Source organism: Elephantulus edwardii, unplaced genomic scaffold (genome assembly GCF_000299155.1).
Source record: "Elephantulus edwardii isolate Elephantulus edwardi_28Jun2011 unplaced genomic scaffold, EleEdw1.0 scaffold00103, whole genome shotgun sequence".
In the NCBI taxonomy this organism is placed as follows: domain Eukaryota; kingdom Metazoa; phylum Chordata; class Mammalia; order Macroscelidea; family Macroscelididae; genus Elephantulus; species Elephantulus edwardii.
The window spans coordinates 3,862,870-3,879,891 of NW_006399853.1; the positions used below are offsets into that span (position 1 = coordinate 3,862,870).

General features: G+C 44.1%; 1 protein-coding gene across 1 annotated transcript in view; it reads right to left on the bottom strand.

The window, feature by feature from the left end:
• CCDC11 (coiled-coil domain containing 11) overlaps positions 1-16,495 on the bottom strand; it is a 37,534-nt gene extending 21,039 nt beyond the window's left edge. Inside the window, exons 1-3 of the mRNA XM_006891753.1 lie at positions 16,427-16,495; positions 3,697-3,926; positions 2,202-2,375 (exon numbers count right to left, since the gene is read on the bottom strand). Of these exons, the coding sequence (XP_006891815.1) occupies positions 2,202-2,375; positions 3,697-3,926; positions 16,427-16,495 (473 nt within the window). The remainder of the gene's footprint in view (positions 1-2,201; positions 2,376-3,696; positions 3,927-16,426) is intronic.
• Positions 16,496-17,022: the final 527 nt, after the last annotated feature.

Genomic DNA, 17,022 nt, shown 5'->3' on the forward strand with positions numbered 1-17,022 from the left:
GTTGTTGTTGTTGTTATGTGCCGTCGAGTCGTTTGCGACTCATAGCGACCCTATGTACAACAGCCCTAAACCCTGCTCTATCCTGTGCCAAACGCATTGCCTCTGACACACCCATCCCAATTACCCCAGCCACTGAATCAATCCACCTCATAGAGGGTCTTCCCCTCCTGCGCCGTCCCTCCACCCTCCCAAGCATGATGTCCCTCTCCAAGTACCTGTCCCTCGTTACAACATGTCCAAAGTATGTCAGATGAAGCCCCAGAATCCTTGCCTCTAAGGAGTAGCCTGGTATAACCCTCTCCAGGATGAATCTGTTTGTTTTCTTGGCAGTCCATGGAACAATCAATACTCTTCTCCAGCCCCACAGCTCAAAGGTGTCAATTCTCCTTCTATCCTTCCTAGTCATTGTCCGACTCTCTGATGCATAACAAGTGATTTCAAAGACCATGGCCTGTATCAGGTGGACTTGTGGTGGTGGAGAGAATGCAATATCCCCTGGATTGCCAACAGAATACGCAAGTCTGTCTCAGGGGAAACACAACCCGGGTGCTCCTTAGAGGCAAGAAAGATGAAACTCCAGCTTATCTACTTTGGGCATGTTGTCAGGGCAGGGGGCTAGTCCTCAGGAAAAGACTGGGAAAGGTGGAGAGTCAGTGAAAGGTAGGAAGACTCTCAAGCTGGATTGACCCAATGGGCTTGAGCATGGGGAGGACGGTGGGGACGGTGCAGCACAGGGTAGGGTTCAGATCTGCTGTTCACAGGGTCACCGTGTTTCTAGTGAACTCAGCAGCACACAACAATAACACGTTTGCTGCATTGTATCCAAGAAGTTAGCTGTGTTGCCTTAAAAACACCAAAAACCATTCGCTTGGGGCTGAATTCTATTCCAGTAGGATATAGCCATTTCTTCAAAAATTCTAACAATTCTCCTTAACTGGTTAAAGCTCGTGCTCAAGCGTGTTGGAGATCAGGAGGATGGCACCGGGTAGCGAAAGGTCTTGATCGCTGCTCACAGTGTCATTAAGAGCCTCAGTCAACTTGATGGCACCCAACAACAAAGGTGGTGGTGGTTGTTGTTATGTGTTGTCAAGTCGCTTATGACTCATAGCGACCCTGTGTACAACGGCCCTAAACCCTGCTCTATCCTGTGCCAGTCGCATTGCCTCTGACACACCCAACCCGATTACCACAGCCACTGAGTCAATTCACCTCCTAGAGGGTCTTCCCCTCCTGCGCTGTCCCTCCACCCTCCCAAGCATGATGTCCTTCTCCAAGGACTGGTCCCTCCTTACAACATGTCCAAAGTATGTCAGATGAAGTCTCAGAATTCTTGCCTCCAAGGAGCAGCCTGGTTTAACCCTCTCCAGGATGAATCTGTTTTCTTGGCAGTCCAGGGTACATTTAATACTCTTCACCAGCACCACAGCTCAAAGGTATCAGTTCTCCTTCTATCCTCCTTAGTCATTGTCCAACTCTCTGATGCATAACAAAGTGATTGCAAAGACCATAGCCTGTATCAGACGCACCTTAGTCTCCAGAGTGACACCATTGCTCTTCAGTACCCTGGAGAGGTCCCTAACAGCAGACTTTCCCACCGCAATACGTTTTTTCTATTTCCTGGCTACTGGTGCCAAAAGTGTTGACCATGGAGCCAAGCAAACTAAAGTTGTTAACAATCTCAATCTCCATGACAATATAGATTCTCTGAAGGCTGTAATTTATCTAAGTTAGCATTCTTACTTCTTAAATAAACACATACACACCAACTACATATCAGTCTGTTGTTGCTGGGTACCGTTGAGTCAGAATTGACCCATAGCTGACCTTCCAGCAGGTTTTGGTTTTCAGAGGCAGTTAATCTCACAGGAGAAGACTGCCCATCCTTCTCCTGTGGAGCAGCTGGTGGATTCAAACCATATGCCTTTGGGATTGCAGCACAATTCCTCATCCCTAGGCCACCAGAGCTCCTTACATATTAGTTGTTGTTGTTGTTAGGTGCCGTCAAGTCATAGACAACTCATAGCGACCCTATGAACGAAAGGCCTGAGCACTGTTCATACATAGAGTTTCCGGAGGCAAGCCATTTCGGAAGTGGATGCCACTCCTGCTTCCAGGCTTGTTTTAGTCGGGAAGCTCCAGCAAACACTGTCCGCCATGGGTTGCTACATATTAGACTGAATGTGTTTTTCTGACTCCATTACCTGAATTGCTGGTCCAGCTTTTCTGTCACAAAGAGCTCTTTCTCTTTTTCTCTTTGCTCTTTCAGCATTCTGGTTTTCTCTTTCATTCTCTCTCTTTTCATCTCCGTTGTTTCTTCTTTCAATTGCATTTCAGCAAAATACTCATTTTCTTCTGATGCTAAAAGGCAACGTAATCTGAAGCAAAAAGACAAAAGAAAGACATTGAAACTGTGATGCCAATTTACTGATTTTCATTTAGTTGTATTCAGTCTCTGGTATTGCAACTGATAAATTTGTAAGAAGGGGAAAATACCTTTAGTCATACAGGAAACAAGATGAGAGGAAAAGAATTCTACTGGAGCTAAGTCCTACGTCATCAAGACAAGACTTCTGTTGTTGTTGGTTACCTTCAAGTCGAGCATAACTCATAATGACCCTATGAACAAAGGCCTGAAGCCCCTCTACAACCACCAACATTTACCAAAGTTCATAGAGTTTCCAGAGGCATGTTGTTTAGGAAGTGGATGCCACTCCTGCTTCCAAAAAGATAAGACTAGATGTCATTTAAAGCAATGAAAGGCCTGAGATGAGCTGTGTTTTATTGGATCACATACATATAATAGATAAGATGAAAAGTATATATTGAATGAAAGAAGTAAACAGAGCAAATTTTCAATAAAATAACAAAATATGAAATAAGGCATTTGTTTTCCATCAAAACACTGGTTATCACAAGTAAAAAAGATTAATAAGAAATAGCTGTTGCTATTGAATATATATGTCTATATATTTATGCATGTATCTGTGTGCGTGTACATATACAAACACACATACATACATACAGAGTAATGGGAGTTTGAGAGATTGATTGGTAATCAAGCGGCAGAGCCCATGCCTGCTATGTGGGAAACATGGGTTCAATTCCTGGCCAACGAACCTCAGGCACAGCCACTACCCACCTCTCAGTGGTAGCTTGCATGTAGTTAAGGCACTATACAGATTTCCGTGGAGCTCACAGGCTGATGGACTAGAAAGAAAGGCCTGGCCATCTGTGTCTGAAGATCAGCGAGTGAAAACTTCGGGAATGACAATAGTCCAGGCCACAACTGATGGGGGATGGGCAGGACTGAGCGGCCTTCCCTTCCGCTGTGACTGGGCCACCACAGGTCAGGGGCCAACTCAATATCAGCTAACAATGACACTGATTTGGTAGGACAAGGACTTTCTGGATTTCTGAGAGCTTAGTGGCAAGGAGTTGCATTGCCAACCTTAAAGGCAGGAAATTAGAATGCACCAGCTGCTCCATGGGAGAAAGATGGGCAGCCTCTGAAAACCCACTGGAGGGTCAGCTATGGTTCCGTTCCAACTCAACTATACTCAACAACAACAACAACAACATGACTATCTCAGCCATGATCGTCACTATAAAATTCACTTAAGTTTTGATTGATTGATCTCAACTTGTAGTTTTTAGGAATGTGTAATAGTCTGGGCCACCAGATTTTTTGAACCTTACTTATTTCGTCTTTCTTCAGTGTTGATGATAAAACCTTGCATAGCATCCTTGATCTTTGCTTGAACCAGGTTGTCCAAAAACTTGCGGTCATTGTGTTGGTCCCACTCAGCTTTCAAGCGATGCCACTCACTCTCCTTAATGGATTTCAAAATAGCCAGATGCTTCTCATGGCTGTGCAGGATCCTCTCCTCCTGTGCCTTGACCCCGACGCCTTGGGGAGGCTTGGCTCTCTGACAAAAAGACAAGTATTACAAACCACAAACCAACTGTATTGTTTTAAATTAATCACGACCTCCACCAATCCTCGCAATATGTCCAACTAAGTAAAAAAAAAACAACCAAACATAAATTTAAAAACATATACCATGCACACACATGTTTATCGCGGCTTTGTTCACAATAACAATGAGTTAGAAACAACCTAAATGCCCATCAACAATCAAATGGATAGAGAAGCTCTGGTATATTCACACAATGGAATACTACATTGCATTGAAAAACAAGCAACTCATGCAATATTATTCAAAATGGGTGACCCTGAAGGACATTATGCTGAGTGAAGTATCTCAGTCACAAAAGGACAAATACTGCATGGTGCCACTGTTCTAAAACAGGACTGACATCGGGGTTGGGGGAAGACTGAGAAAGATGGGTTCAATAATGTATACTGCATTGAAACAGATGAGGGAGAAAACTGTTTAAAAGGGATATGTGATTAGGTATTTTTGTCATGACAGGAGTCCAGAACGAAGGCTGCATAGTGGAGTGGACCTGGGGGGAGGGATTGTAAAACAATGAAAGAATTTTTCTTTTACTTTTCCAAGAGGGGAGTGTACTGGGGCAGGGGAAGGTTGGGAGGGGAGAAAAGTGCAACAATGAATGAATGAATGGAAATGCAAAGTCTCTGTAACTTTTCATTGAAATTAATAATAAATTTAAAAAAAAACACCAAAAGAAAAAAAACCAAGAAATGTGCAATACTAAAAAGGAAGCAAAATGTGGGAGAGAAAACAAGTAGTTGCCTTAACAGATGTTAAGAATTGCTTTTTTATCATTAAGTACCATCAAATAGAGTATAACTCATAGCAACACTATAAACAACAGATATGAACCCTAAAAAACCCCTCAAAACCCCCATATACCAATAAATCTTGTGACAATATCTCATACAGTTAAAAACTCCTAACACTGTAGGAGTCACCAGTTTGATTTTCTGAGCCTGTGTCTACGTGTCAGCAAAAGAGGCTCAAGTTTATTTATAAAGTGCTGTGTGAGTAAAAGGTCACAGAAAGATAAAGCCAAAGTTAAACAGGACTCTAGAAGTCATCTAGACAAGCCATCTGCCCAACATAAGTAAGGCAGAGCTGGACAGAACAAGAATTAGAGGTTTTCGCCCACTCTCTCTCTCTCTCACTAGTTTTCAGAGGTAGGTACCAAAATAGCCACCATCAAAATACTTCCAGTCAAAGAAAATACTACTTAGGCGCAGTGTGAGCACACATCACAGACATATGCACACAGAGAGTGCAGAGTCCGCACAGGCAGTGAAACACGTTGCTGTTAGGTGAAGACTGGTGGTTTGAACCTCCCAGCAGCACTGTGAGGCAGCCTTCTGAATAGTCAGAGCTCTCGAAGCTTATGTAGCAGGTCTGTTTTGTGCACATGGGGCTGCTAGGAGTTGAACTTGACAGCAACTTACAATAATAATAATAATAATAATAATAATAAAATAATGCACAGAGTTGTGGAAAAACAATCTCTTAACAAAGGAAGAAAAAAGAAGGGAGGGAAAAGCGGGGAAAGTTGTGCCAGCACTTTCTTTCCACTTACACCGCACCCAAAGCTTACTGTAACACCTGTGCTCCTGACATTTTTAGGCAATGTGAATTTCTACATGCATATTACTTTACACTATGCAAAAGGAAAGTCATTCACCATTTTTAATAAATTTTTATGTTTCATGAAATCACAGGAGCTCTGGTAATCTAGTGAATAAAGAGTTGCACTGCCAACCCAAAGACAGGTGGTTCGAATCCACCAGCTGCTTCTTGGGGAAACTATGGACAAGCTCCTCCTGTACAACTTGTTGTTGTTGTTGTTGTTCTATTGAGTCGAGTACGACTCACAGTGACCCAATGAGCAACAGATCTGAACCCTGTCCTATGCTATGCCACCCGCATCATTTCTGAGTCAGTTGAGCCCCTTGCTGAAGTGACCATGTCAATCCCCCTCATTGGAGGTCTTTCTCTTACTGACCCTCCACCTTTCCAAGTATGATATCCCTTTCCAAAGAATAGCCTCTCCTAGCAGTATGTCCAAAGTATGAGAGACAAAGCTTTGCCAGCCTTGCCTCCAGGGAGCGCTCTGGTTGCACTTTTCCCAAGACACACCTGTTCATTCTTTTGCCAGTCCATGGCATATTCAGTACCCTTCTCCAAGACAACAACTCAAAGGCATCAAGCCTTCTCTGTCATCCTTATCACCGTCCAGCTCTCAGGTGCATAACCAGGACAGTATACCGTCGGGTAGTCAGTGCAACTCCTTACTATTAGGCCTCCAACACTCCTGGTACATTTGCAGCCTCTGAGAACCCACTGAAGGGAACTGGCTCCAACACAGGCAATGAAGAGTCAGAGCAGTAATGAAATTACATGGCCCATGCCTTTTCCAGTCTGTATCCAGCATTGAGAATAAGGTCTACCAGAGCTAGATTCTCAATACTGATTAATACTAGCATACCTTGTTTCGTTATATTTTGCAGATATTTTGGGAAGCAAGTCAAACAGCATTTTTCTAATAACATGTGCTCACTTCGGTCTTTGTACCATATTTTGGTAATTCTGGCAATATTTCAAACTTTTTCATCACAGACCTCTGGTGGCTTAGTGGTAAGGAAGTGTACTGTCAACCCTAAGGTATTTGGTTCAAATCCACCAGCTGCTCTGTGGGAGAAAGATGGGCAATCTCTTCCAGTGTGATTTACTACCTCTGAATACCTGCTCAAGGGAGGGTCATCTATAGGTCAGTTCTGACTCGATGGTGCATAAAAACCTTGTACACTTCATAGAATATACTTACAACTCTCATTACCATCAAGTTGGAACCGACCCATAGCTGACCCTCTAATGTGTTTCTCAGGCTGTAAATTGTCTGCGACACTCCTGTGCAGTCACTGTTGGATTTGAACCACCAGTGAGGCAAGGCCTTCCAGGCATCAGTGACGCTCTCTGAGGAGTTGTCACCAGAACTCCCTGGCTAGGTTACAACACAGTGTAAATTTGGGCAGGGTCCAGGCTGGCTGTAAGGGGCTGAATCATTCTCAGCTTGATGACACCTAACAGCAACAAATTTACAGATATAGTTGAACAGAAGAAATAAAGCAGCCTGATATAGAGCAGGAACAGAGATAATGTTGAGGACTACATCAGGGGGGTGATTTCATGGGAAATGGCTGACCCACATAAAAATTATTTAGAGCCTAGAGCCCATTTCCACCAACTGTTGGCTGTTTTGTTGTCCTGTGGGGGCTTGCATGCTACTTAGTGCCGGAAGCCATGTCTCCAGTATTTCAAATACCACTAGGGCCACTCAGGGTCCACAGGTTTCTGTGCAGCTAGCCGACAAATAGTAGGAAGAAAGCCCTGGCAATCTACTCCTGGATATTAGCCGTTGGGAACACTACAGACAACACCAGCATATTTTCTGATCCCGTGCTTGAAGATGGGCCACTCAGGTTGGAAGACGCTAAAAACACAGCTGGAGAAAGCTAGCTCCTTGGAGAAGAGTTGACCTTGATAAGGCCAAAGAGTAAAGTCTTTGAGACCTTCATTGTGCTGGTTTACCACAGCCTCAGATGGAAAGGCACAGTAGTTACATACATTAAGAATCAGAACATGGGACACAGAACTGCAGGCACACACCTCAGAGAGATTGTGGGCTTGGCCCACAAAAATATTTGTGACCACAGAAATAAAATTAGTCACGTGAATCCTTTTAGGTTCTTTTGTTGTGGTACAGTGAGTTATTGATGTGTCTGTGTAACTCCCGCCACATGTCTGGGTGATGTTGATGTTAGCTGCTGTTGAGTCAATTTTGACTCATAGTGACCCTATGAACAACAGATCTGATCCTTGCCCTATTCTGCTCTATCATCTTGATCTCTAATATGTTCAAGCCCACTGGGCAATGGCTAAATGTTATTATTGTTGTGCCATCGAGTCAACTCTGACTCAAAGCAACCTGTGTACAACAGTTCTGAACCCTGCTCTGTCCTGAGCCAATAGCATCATCTCTGAAACACTGACCACCATTGACCCAGTCATTGAATCATCCACCTCATAGAGGGCCTTCCTCTCCTGTGCTGTCCCTCCACCCTCCCAAGCATGGTGTCCCTCTCCAAGGACTGGTCCCTCTTTGCAACATGCTTAAAGTATGTCAGATGGATGTGTGGACAGTATTATGCAAATGTGAGGTGTTTGTAGCCCAATTAGGGGACTGGGGAGTTTGCTAATAGTAAATGTAAACTGCATCTTTCAAGCAAGTCTATGCCATGAAGGTATGTAGAACACTAATGTCAGGATTGTCATTTCACCAGACTTAACCGTAGCAGAGACAGAAAACAGCGATCTTGCTACCATGAAGAAAGAAGAGTCAGAGAATGAGGCATGTCCTTTGGACATGAGATCCCAGCACTGACACGAGAACAGCTATAACACCAGAGACAGCTTGGCATAGTGAGTTACTATGAGGCAGGATGGTAGGAGTAGTAAAAGTGGTAGCAGTGGTGGTGGCAGCAGGGGACCTGCAGAGAGAGAGAAAAAATAGAGCGCTTACTGGTGGAGTGGGTACCTTTGGGCATTTGTTGGGAAGCTGGGTTTTCCAGCCCACGGAGCTAGTGCTGAGCACCTGTAGGTTTAGGCTTTCTTGGAAGATGAGTGGTGTCACTGAGCATGTAGTTGGCAAAGTGAAGAGTATTAATGGGGCAGGTTTAAAACAGTTATGGGGGGGACAGGTGGGCAGGGAGAAAAGTGCAACAATGAATGAATGGAAATCCAATGTCTCTGTAAAGTTTCATTAAAATTAATAATTAAAAAGAGGGGGGAAAACAGTTATTAATCAACACAAGAAAAAGTAGACAACCTAATTGTAAAATGGGCACAATATATAAACAGACACTTCGCCAAAGAAAACATTCAGATGGCGAACAAACACATGAAGACATGGTCACAATTCCCAGGTCTGAGAGAGATGCAAATTAAAACAACCTATGAGATATCATCTCACTCCAGTGAGAATAGCAAAATTTAACAGAACAGCAAGCAACAAATGCTGGCGAGGTTGTGGAGAAACTGGAACCCTTATTCACTGTTGTTGGGAGTGTAAACTGGTGCAACCACTATGTAAGGCAGTATGGTGCTTTCTCAAAAAGTTGCAAATAGAAATACCATTTGACCCAGCAACTCCACTGGGAATATACCCTAAAGAAACCATAACTGCCATCCAAGCAGATATTTGCACACCCAGGTTCATTGCGGCTTTGTTCACAATAGCAAAGAGTTGGGAACAACCCAAGTGCCCATCAACAAACGAATGGATAGAGAAGCTATGGTATATTCACACCAAGCAATACTATGCAGCAATGAAAAATAAAGAACTCATGAAATATTATATAAAATGGGTAACCCTGGAGGACATTATGCTGAGTGAAATATCTCAGTCACAAAAAGACAAAGACGGTTTAATGCCACTGTTATAGAACAGGACTGATACGGGGGCTGGAGGAGAAACTAAGAAAAGAGGGGATAAATATTGTAAACGCACTGTAACAGAAGAGGGAGAAAACTGTATAAAAGAAATATATGATTAGGTATTAATTGGCATGATCAGAGTCCACAATAAAAGCTGCATAGTAAAGTGGTGGTGGTGGGGACTGTATAACAATGAAAGAACCTTTTTTCCAAAGAAAAAAGCAAACTGGGGGAAGGGGGGACAGGGAGGAAAATGTGCAACAATGAACAGAAATCCAAGTTCTTTATAAATTTTCATTAAAATCTGAAGAAAACCACAACAAACAGTTATTAATGAGGCAGGAAACAAAATACAGAATTAGGTTTTATCCTCAATTTCTTTTGAGAAGTAAAAGAGAGTAAGAAAATGAGCAGAGCCCAGAGGAACCTGAACACTACAAAAGAAAAAAGAGCCAGGGGCAGAGTGCATCCTTTAGACATACATAGTGTCTGTGTTGAGAACTTCCTAGACTTAGAGAAAAAAAATTAGTATGCTGATCTCCAAACAATATCGGTACCACGCATAGTTAGAAGGCAAGGTACTTCCTCCAGAGCTAACAAGGGAAATATTCCCTTAGTGCTGGTATGCTGAATTCAGACGTCTATACTCCTAAATTGTCAGAGAATATATGTCTGTTTGTTAGAGAGGAAGACCCTGGATGAGTGACTGAGGTAAGGTTGTGTCAAGTTGTGTCAGAGACAATGAGGTTGGCTCAAGGTGGAATAAGGTTCAGAGCTGTTGTACATGGGATTGCTAGGAACCACAAGCAACTTGACGGCACATAACAACAAACAATAACAAAGCCATTTACTTGTAATATTTATGTTACATAGTTGTGTGTACTGTTGTGTTGGAACCAACACATAGTTAACCCTCCAGTGGGTTTTCAGAGGCAGTAAAACACACAGGAGAAGAATGACCATCTTTCTCCTGCAGAACAGCTAGTAGACTCAAACAATGTATCTTTGCTACAGCAGCACAATTCCCTACCATGAAGTTATCAGAGCTCCCTATATATGTATCAGCACTAGATAACTAAGACAGAATGTGGTACAAAGATGGGAGTGATACCAAGATGGGAGTGCTGCTGTAAAATTTTTAATTAAGCAATGAATAAAGTCTGGAAGAGTTTTGTGTTTTATAACAAAAGGAGGGACCTTTGGTGGCTCAGTGGTAAGGAGTTATGTGGACAACTCAAAGGTATACATTTCAAGTCTCCTTGGGAGAAATATGAGCCATTTCCTTCTACACAATTTATAGCCTCTGAAAACCCAATTAGAGCATCAGCTGTGCGTCAGTTACAACTCAGCAGCACATAACAACAACAATAATAATAATAGTAAAAGGAGGAGGCCTATGGTACAATGGTTTAGGTATTAGACTGATAGCCAAAAGGTCAGCAGTTCAAATCCACAAGCTGCTCTGCAGGAAGACGATGTGGTAATATGCTTCCATAAAGATTCCAGCTTTTGGAAGCCTATGAAACAGTTGTACACTGTCCTTGAGGATTATTATGGGTCAGAATCAATTTACTGATGATGGGCTTAATAGCAAAAGCCCCGACTTCCTTGAAAAGATTGTTGGTGGGTTTATAGATACCAATGGCAATGCCGGGGAGGAAGCAGAAGAAAATGAAGAGAACTGTAACACTGAAGACGGTGGCAAGGCTGAGGAAACGGAAACAGCAGCCCAGAGAGTGGCACAAGATGATGCAGGTGTTGACCCAAGGAGCGGAGTAGGACTCTTCCTGGCAAAGGAGGTTGGCTTAGGGCACTTGTCCATAGACCTAAGCTTGCCAACCCACAGAGTGAGACAGCAGAGTGCTTTGGGGCCAAGGAATACTGCTGGCAGGATGGGATCTTTCCAGGAACTTAAAGGAAAAGCTAAAGAGCTCTGTGATGTGACTGAGTAAGGTAGAGGCTAGACCAGCTCAAGAGACCCAAGAGGCCAAGAAATCAGGAAATAGAAGCTGAAGGCCCAAGGAACACGGGAAGCAGAGCTGTCTCAGTTAATGGTTTGCATACACCAGGTGCTCTGCACGAGAACGATATGACCTTCTGCTTCTGTACAGATTGCATCCTCAGAAACTGTCAGGGCCTGGCTAACTTGTAAAGCAAGATGAGCCCTGTACCACAAGACCAGCAAGACTAACTCCATCTTGGCTAGAGTATCTGCTTGGCAGTAAACAATTCAAGAAAGTAGGATGTTAAAAAATAAGAATGACCAAATGTCTTAAGCCTTAAGGAATGTAGTGTCCTTATCAACCGAAACCATTTCTTCCGTAAAGCACACAATAAGGTATTCTGGAAAACATCTTTGTATTGTGCTGAGGTCTGTAAGAGTTAATGTTTGCCCAGATGGTCAACATCTTGGGACTGAATGAGATAATGCGATTGTTATAGCTGACGTGCTACTAAAACCTATATAGGCTTTGTCTAAAAAATAAAATTTTGCTATTCGCCATCAGCGGTAGCCTCTCTGCATCTTCATTTAATCCTTGCCCCTTCTCTCAACAGAACTGTTGGATATAACGAGGCAGGACCCAGTTAGGAAACTCTACCAGGCAGGTCTCCTTCATCCTGCGGGGCCACAGTGAGTCATAATTAATGCAAAGTTTGGCTGTTTTGAGTTCACTGGTTAGTTTTCTGTTATTGGTGTTTATCCAAAATACTATCACTTCAACATGTGATTCTAGGCAATTTCAAGTACTCAAAAGTAATTGTGAAGTATTGGTTTAGTGGATATATAGTGGTAAGAAGCTGTGTTGTGATCCCAAAGGTGTGTGGTTCAAATCCACCAGCTGCTCCTTGGAAGAAAGAGGGGAAATCTCCTCCCATGCAATTTATTGTCTCTGAAACCCCAATGGAGGATCAGCTCTGAATAGGTTCCAATCCGACAGCACCCAGCAACAGCAACATTTGGGAAAAACCTGCATTTTCAAAATCACTGAAGACTTGTTAATGTAACATTTCAAATACAGTTTCCAGGATTTATAGTTTTTAATATCTGAATGAACAACTTCTTACAATCTGGCTTTGAATTTGGCCTACACTTCAATAACCGTATGACCCTGGGCAAGTCACTTAATCTTTCTGAGTCTTGGTTTTCTTATCTCCACAAATGAGCACAATGAATGTTCCTCTGACAAGACTATCTTCTAGATGAAATAGCCCAGTTCCCAGGAGGCCCTTGGGCTGCTCCTTTTGCTTCTCTATTACTTCATACATGATGTTTTTAAATCACACTGTCCTGGAACAATGACTTAAGAGTCCAAAAATCATCTCTTAATTCTTAATTCTCTTAATTCTTCTCTCTTCCCCTATTCTGCAATCTCTAACAGCCACACTTCTTATCACAGTCAGATTCCTAAGAAGGGGCAGATGTGCCAACTTAACCTTCTTTTCCATCATCCAAGTATTCAGTAGGCCTGCTCCTCTGGTTTGGTGGTGATTTCCTCCCCCCCCCATCCCCTTGCATTCTTAACACAAGAACTGGAGCCTATTCTGTGATTGCAGTGCTGTGAATGGCTGGATTTGGCTCTTTCAGCTATGAGCTTTATAACTCCCACTGAATTACAAGACTTAGTAGGAAAATACAAATGTGAGGGGATGTGGCCAGCTTGCTGGATAGCTTGCTAGTGATGTAAGTTACAAAGCATCCGTTGGGGCAAGACCATGCAAATTAGGTGCTTGAAATGTTAATGTGGGAATAGGTCACTTTTGCCATCTTGTCTTGCTAGGCTTCAAAAGAGTCATGTCAGAGGTGGAAAAGGAGATCTCATCGCTGTCCAGAGAGTTAAGGAGTTGAGCATATCTTGAGATCCCTAACAATAAAAATTCCTCCTCTCAGGAGACAGAGATCTATAATTGTGATGAGAGAGAAGCAACAGAGTGATGGCAAAACAGCAGCAACAGAATGAGTGGACCAGATAGAGCTTCCAGCCTATAGAATAAGACAACTGAGTGTCTTCTGGTAGGAAGATTCCTGTCAGAGATGGTGTCTTCAGGCACTTTCCAGGGAGCTAGGTTTGCCAACTCATGGTGCCAGAACCCAACAACTTTGGGCCTAGGGTTGTTGGTACAAAAGGGGTACTTTCTGGTGAAAGACTCCCAGAACAGGTGGTCTGGTCCCGAGTGGATGGCGAAGACCCAAGACTCCGAGACACCGGCTTGATGCAATAGCAAGAGGTTTATTGCGGAGCTCCGGGCCGACACGTATCTCTCGCAGGAGACAGAGGAGTCGACCCCGAGCAGACAATTTTTGCTCTTTTTATACACTCTAGGGGGATACAACAGGGTATCAGCTTCTCATTGGGTGATAAAAGCACAGTTTGAATTCATTGGTTCGGCTTCACTTATGGATTACACAGCATATTTTCACAATATCTTATTCTTGCACAGTTAGACAGATCTTAAGTCATCAGCATATTTGCCCAACCTTTGTAGTTAGCCATTTCTTGGAACATTAACTATAGGGTGGTTTCACAAATTCTTAAGCATACAATGAGTTCAAGCCCTAGGGCAGTGGAAAAGCACAAGACACATGGGTTATCAGTCGGGAAACAAAGGCACCTGGGTTATCAGTCGAGAAACATCTGCTTGTTTGCTCTACCCCTGCGGTTGGTCGGCCAATTCTCGGAATACCATTGCCCTGAGATCAGACTTTTCTTCCTGGAACACTGGGTGTGGGGCTTTACTCGGGACAATGGAAAAATTCCTGAGTTTAACTTAGCTGAGAACTATAGAAACTTGAGTTTAATTCAGCTGGGAACTATAGGGGCCATTTTAATTTTAATCTTTCACTGGCACTTATACTGGAGGCAAATATGCAGGGCATAGGTCAAGCTGGAGCAGCTGAGGGCTAGAGGGAGAGGCTTGTCTTTGGGCATAGTTGGAGAGATTGTCCTGATCCTGAGAGGTCACTTATTATTTATCTGTGAGCTCTGTGTGGCCACTGCAATAAATTATCAAAACCATCAGGGATACAGAGCACCTTGGGAGGGATGACTGGTGTCAAGATTGATAGAAAAAGTTTGGAGCAGAGGGGAGGGGAAACAAAAATCAAAAGAATTGGGCTTGGACAGCTGTAGATGCTGAATGGGAATTTCCTTCCCCCTTGTAGAGTTCATAGGTAATGATGTCCCTATCTATACTCACACTGTTTTTACACTGATCCAGCACCCGAACTCTGTTTTAATACAAAACTTAAAGTGAATCAGTTCCTATCCCTTATGAGTCTATATGTAAGTAATAACTGAATTCCTCATTCTGTAGAAGCATCTGGTCTACTGTTTTGCAGCTGTAGATCCTAAAGTCTGTGGACCTAAAGAAGAGGGAGCAAGTCTGTGGAGATTGTCTCTATGTGCAATACAAAGTGCAATCAAGGGTGTTTTATCATTTTCCCCTTGATTATACCTGGTCTTTCTTCCCAAAATGGCATACTGGACAATATTGTTGTTGTTGTTAGGTGCCATTGAGAACGACTCAACGACTCATAGTAACCAGATAAACAAAAGATCTGAACCTAGTTCTGTCCTGGTGGGCGGGCTTTTGTATTTAAGTTGGTTGGCTATTGATTGCTATTGTGTTTGGACAGCACGTTGTTCTAAATGGTGAAGCACTTGTCTGTCAAGTTTGTTCTACTGTGATTACTTGGGGTTGCTGTGATACTGAAATCGTTGACAGTGGTGTGTCAAATTCCAACATAGCATCCTGGACAATATAGCCTATCACCATCTACTGTGAGGGTGACCTACCCCGGGTGGTACAGTTTGTGCTCAACTATTAACCTGGGGGTTGGTGGCTGTGTCATGGAAGGAAGGCCTATTTGAGCTTCTGTTTAAAACCAAGAAAACCCCATGAATCACGTGAGGTTACCATGAGCAAGAAGCTAACAGGAATGAACTTGGTTAGTTGGTTTATATCTCCTCAGACAACCTGAACTCCATGTTTGGATACAGAACTTAACTCAGGGAGCTCTGGTGGCTTAGTACTAAGGAATTGTGCTGCCAGTGCAAAGGTAAGGGGTTCGAATGAGCTAGCTGCTCTGTGGGAGAACTGGGCAATCTCTTCCTGTGCACTTTACAGCCTCTGAAAACCTGCTGGAGGGTCATCCATGGGTCAGTTCAGACAGATAATACACAACACCACCACCACAACCTTCAATGTCTGAGCACATTTCTGCCCTTGGATTGTGAACGCCTTGAAAGCAAGCGTCAGGTACAGCGCCTGGGGTCCTTTTTATTTGCCGTTGTCTCCCACTGGGCTGTGTACACAGCACTGTCTAAACAGCTTTGAAGGAATACAAGAATCCTGGTGCGTGGACCAGTTCCCCCTATTTGTATATAATCTGTATTGGGGTTTAAATTCTGCAGCAAGCACCCCCACTCCAAGCTAAGAAGCAATCAACAGTTCTATTTCCAGGCCTTGGGGGCCATTTTGGTCCAGCAACCGCCACAGTTGAGTGAAGTGGCACCGGAAAAGTTCTGTAATTGCTCACAACCCTTCACAGCCCAGCCCCCTTTCCCCAGTCAACTGGGTGCGGAATCCTCCGGAGACCCCACGACCAGATCTCCGCCTCCCATCCAACACGCTGCGGCCTCCGCTGTGCCTTTCCACAGTGGACACCCCAAGGGGCAAACCTCCTTCGATGTCTTTGGAAATGAGTACTGATTCTCCAAATACACAATCTAAATACTGGGGCTGGCAGCCGGAAGATTTTTCTCAGGGGTGCGAGGAGGGGAAAAACGGGAGGAAAGATCAGCTTTCCCGTTATCTTTCCTTCTTTCAAAACACAACACATGCCATCAGGCCCCCGCTTCCCTTAAAGTGTCCCGGCCGGTGCACCCTCACCACACCCGCTAGGCTGGAGTGAGGGTTCAAACAGGTGGGGTTCCAGCCTGCGGGGCTGGAGGACGCAGCAGCGCGCACGGCGCAGCGCTTACCAGCAGCACCACCTTGGGAGTGGGGCCCTTAAACTCCCGGGGCACGATGCCAAAGCGCTGGCTGTACATTTCCAAGACACCTCGGGGATGTCAGGACGTAGGCCCGGGACGCGCTGCGGTTGCCATGGCTCACCTTGCTGCCAGGGGAAGGAGGAGTAGGGCGGAAGTTGATCCTGTCGCCATGGACACCATGACCAGGGCGAAGGAGACTTCCTGGGCGCTCGCCCCACCCCCCCTGCCAGTCCCTAGCTGACCCTGGTATTCCTCCCCCCCAATGAGAGAAAGCAGCTTCCTTTACCCGAAAACGAGCGCGAAGGCCTAATCCCAGTTCCACTTGACGCTATTTATACCATGGACTCGATCCAAGTGCCCAAGGAAAGTTAATGAACTCTCTGTGGGAAGGTGTACCTTCGTGGTTTGTCTGCAGGTTACTTGGTGCCGATGGCAATCATGACAAGACAACCTTGTATTTGCGCAGTTCTTTACAATTTGCCAGGTTATTTTTCACACACGAAACCTCTGGGTATCACAAGTGCCTTACAAGGTTGCAGGACAGCAGTCTTGGTCTCATTTTACAGCAGAGACAAGGTTGGGAG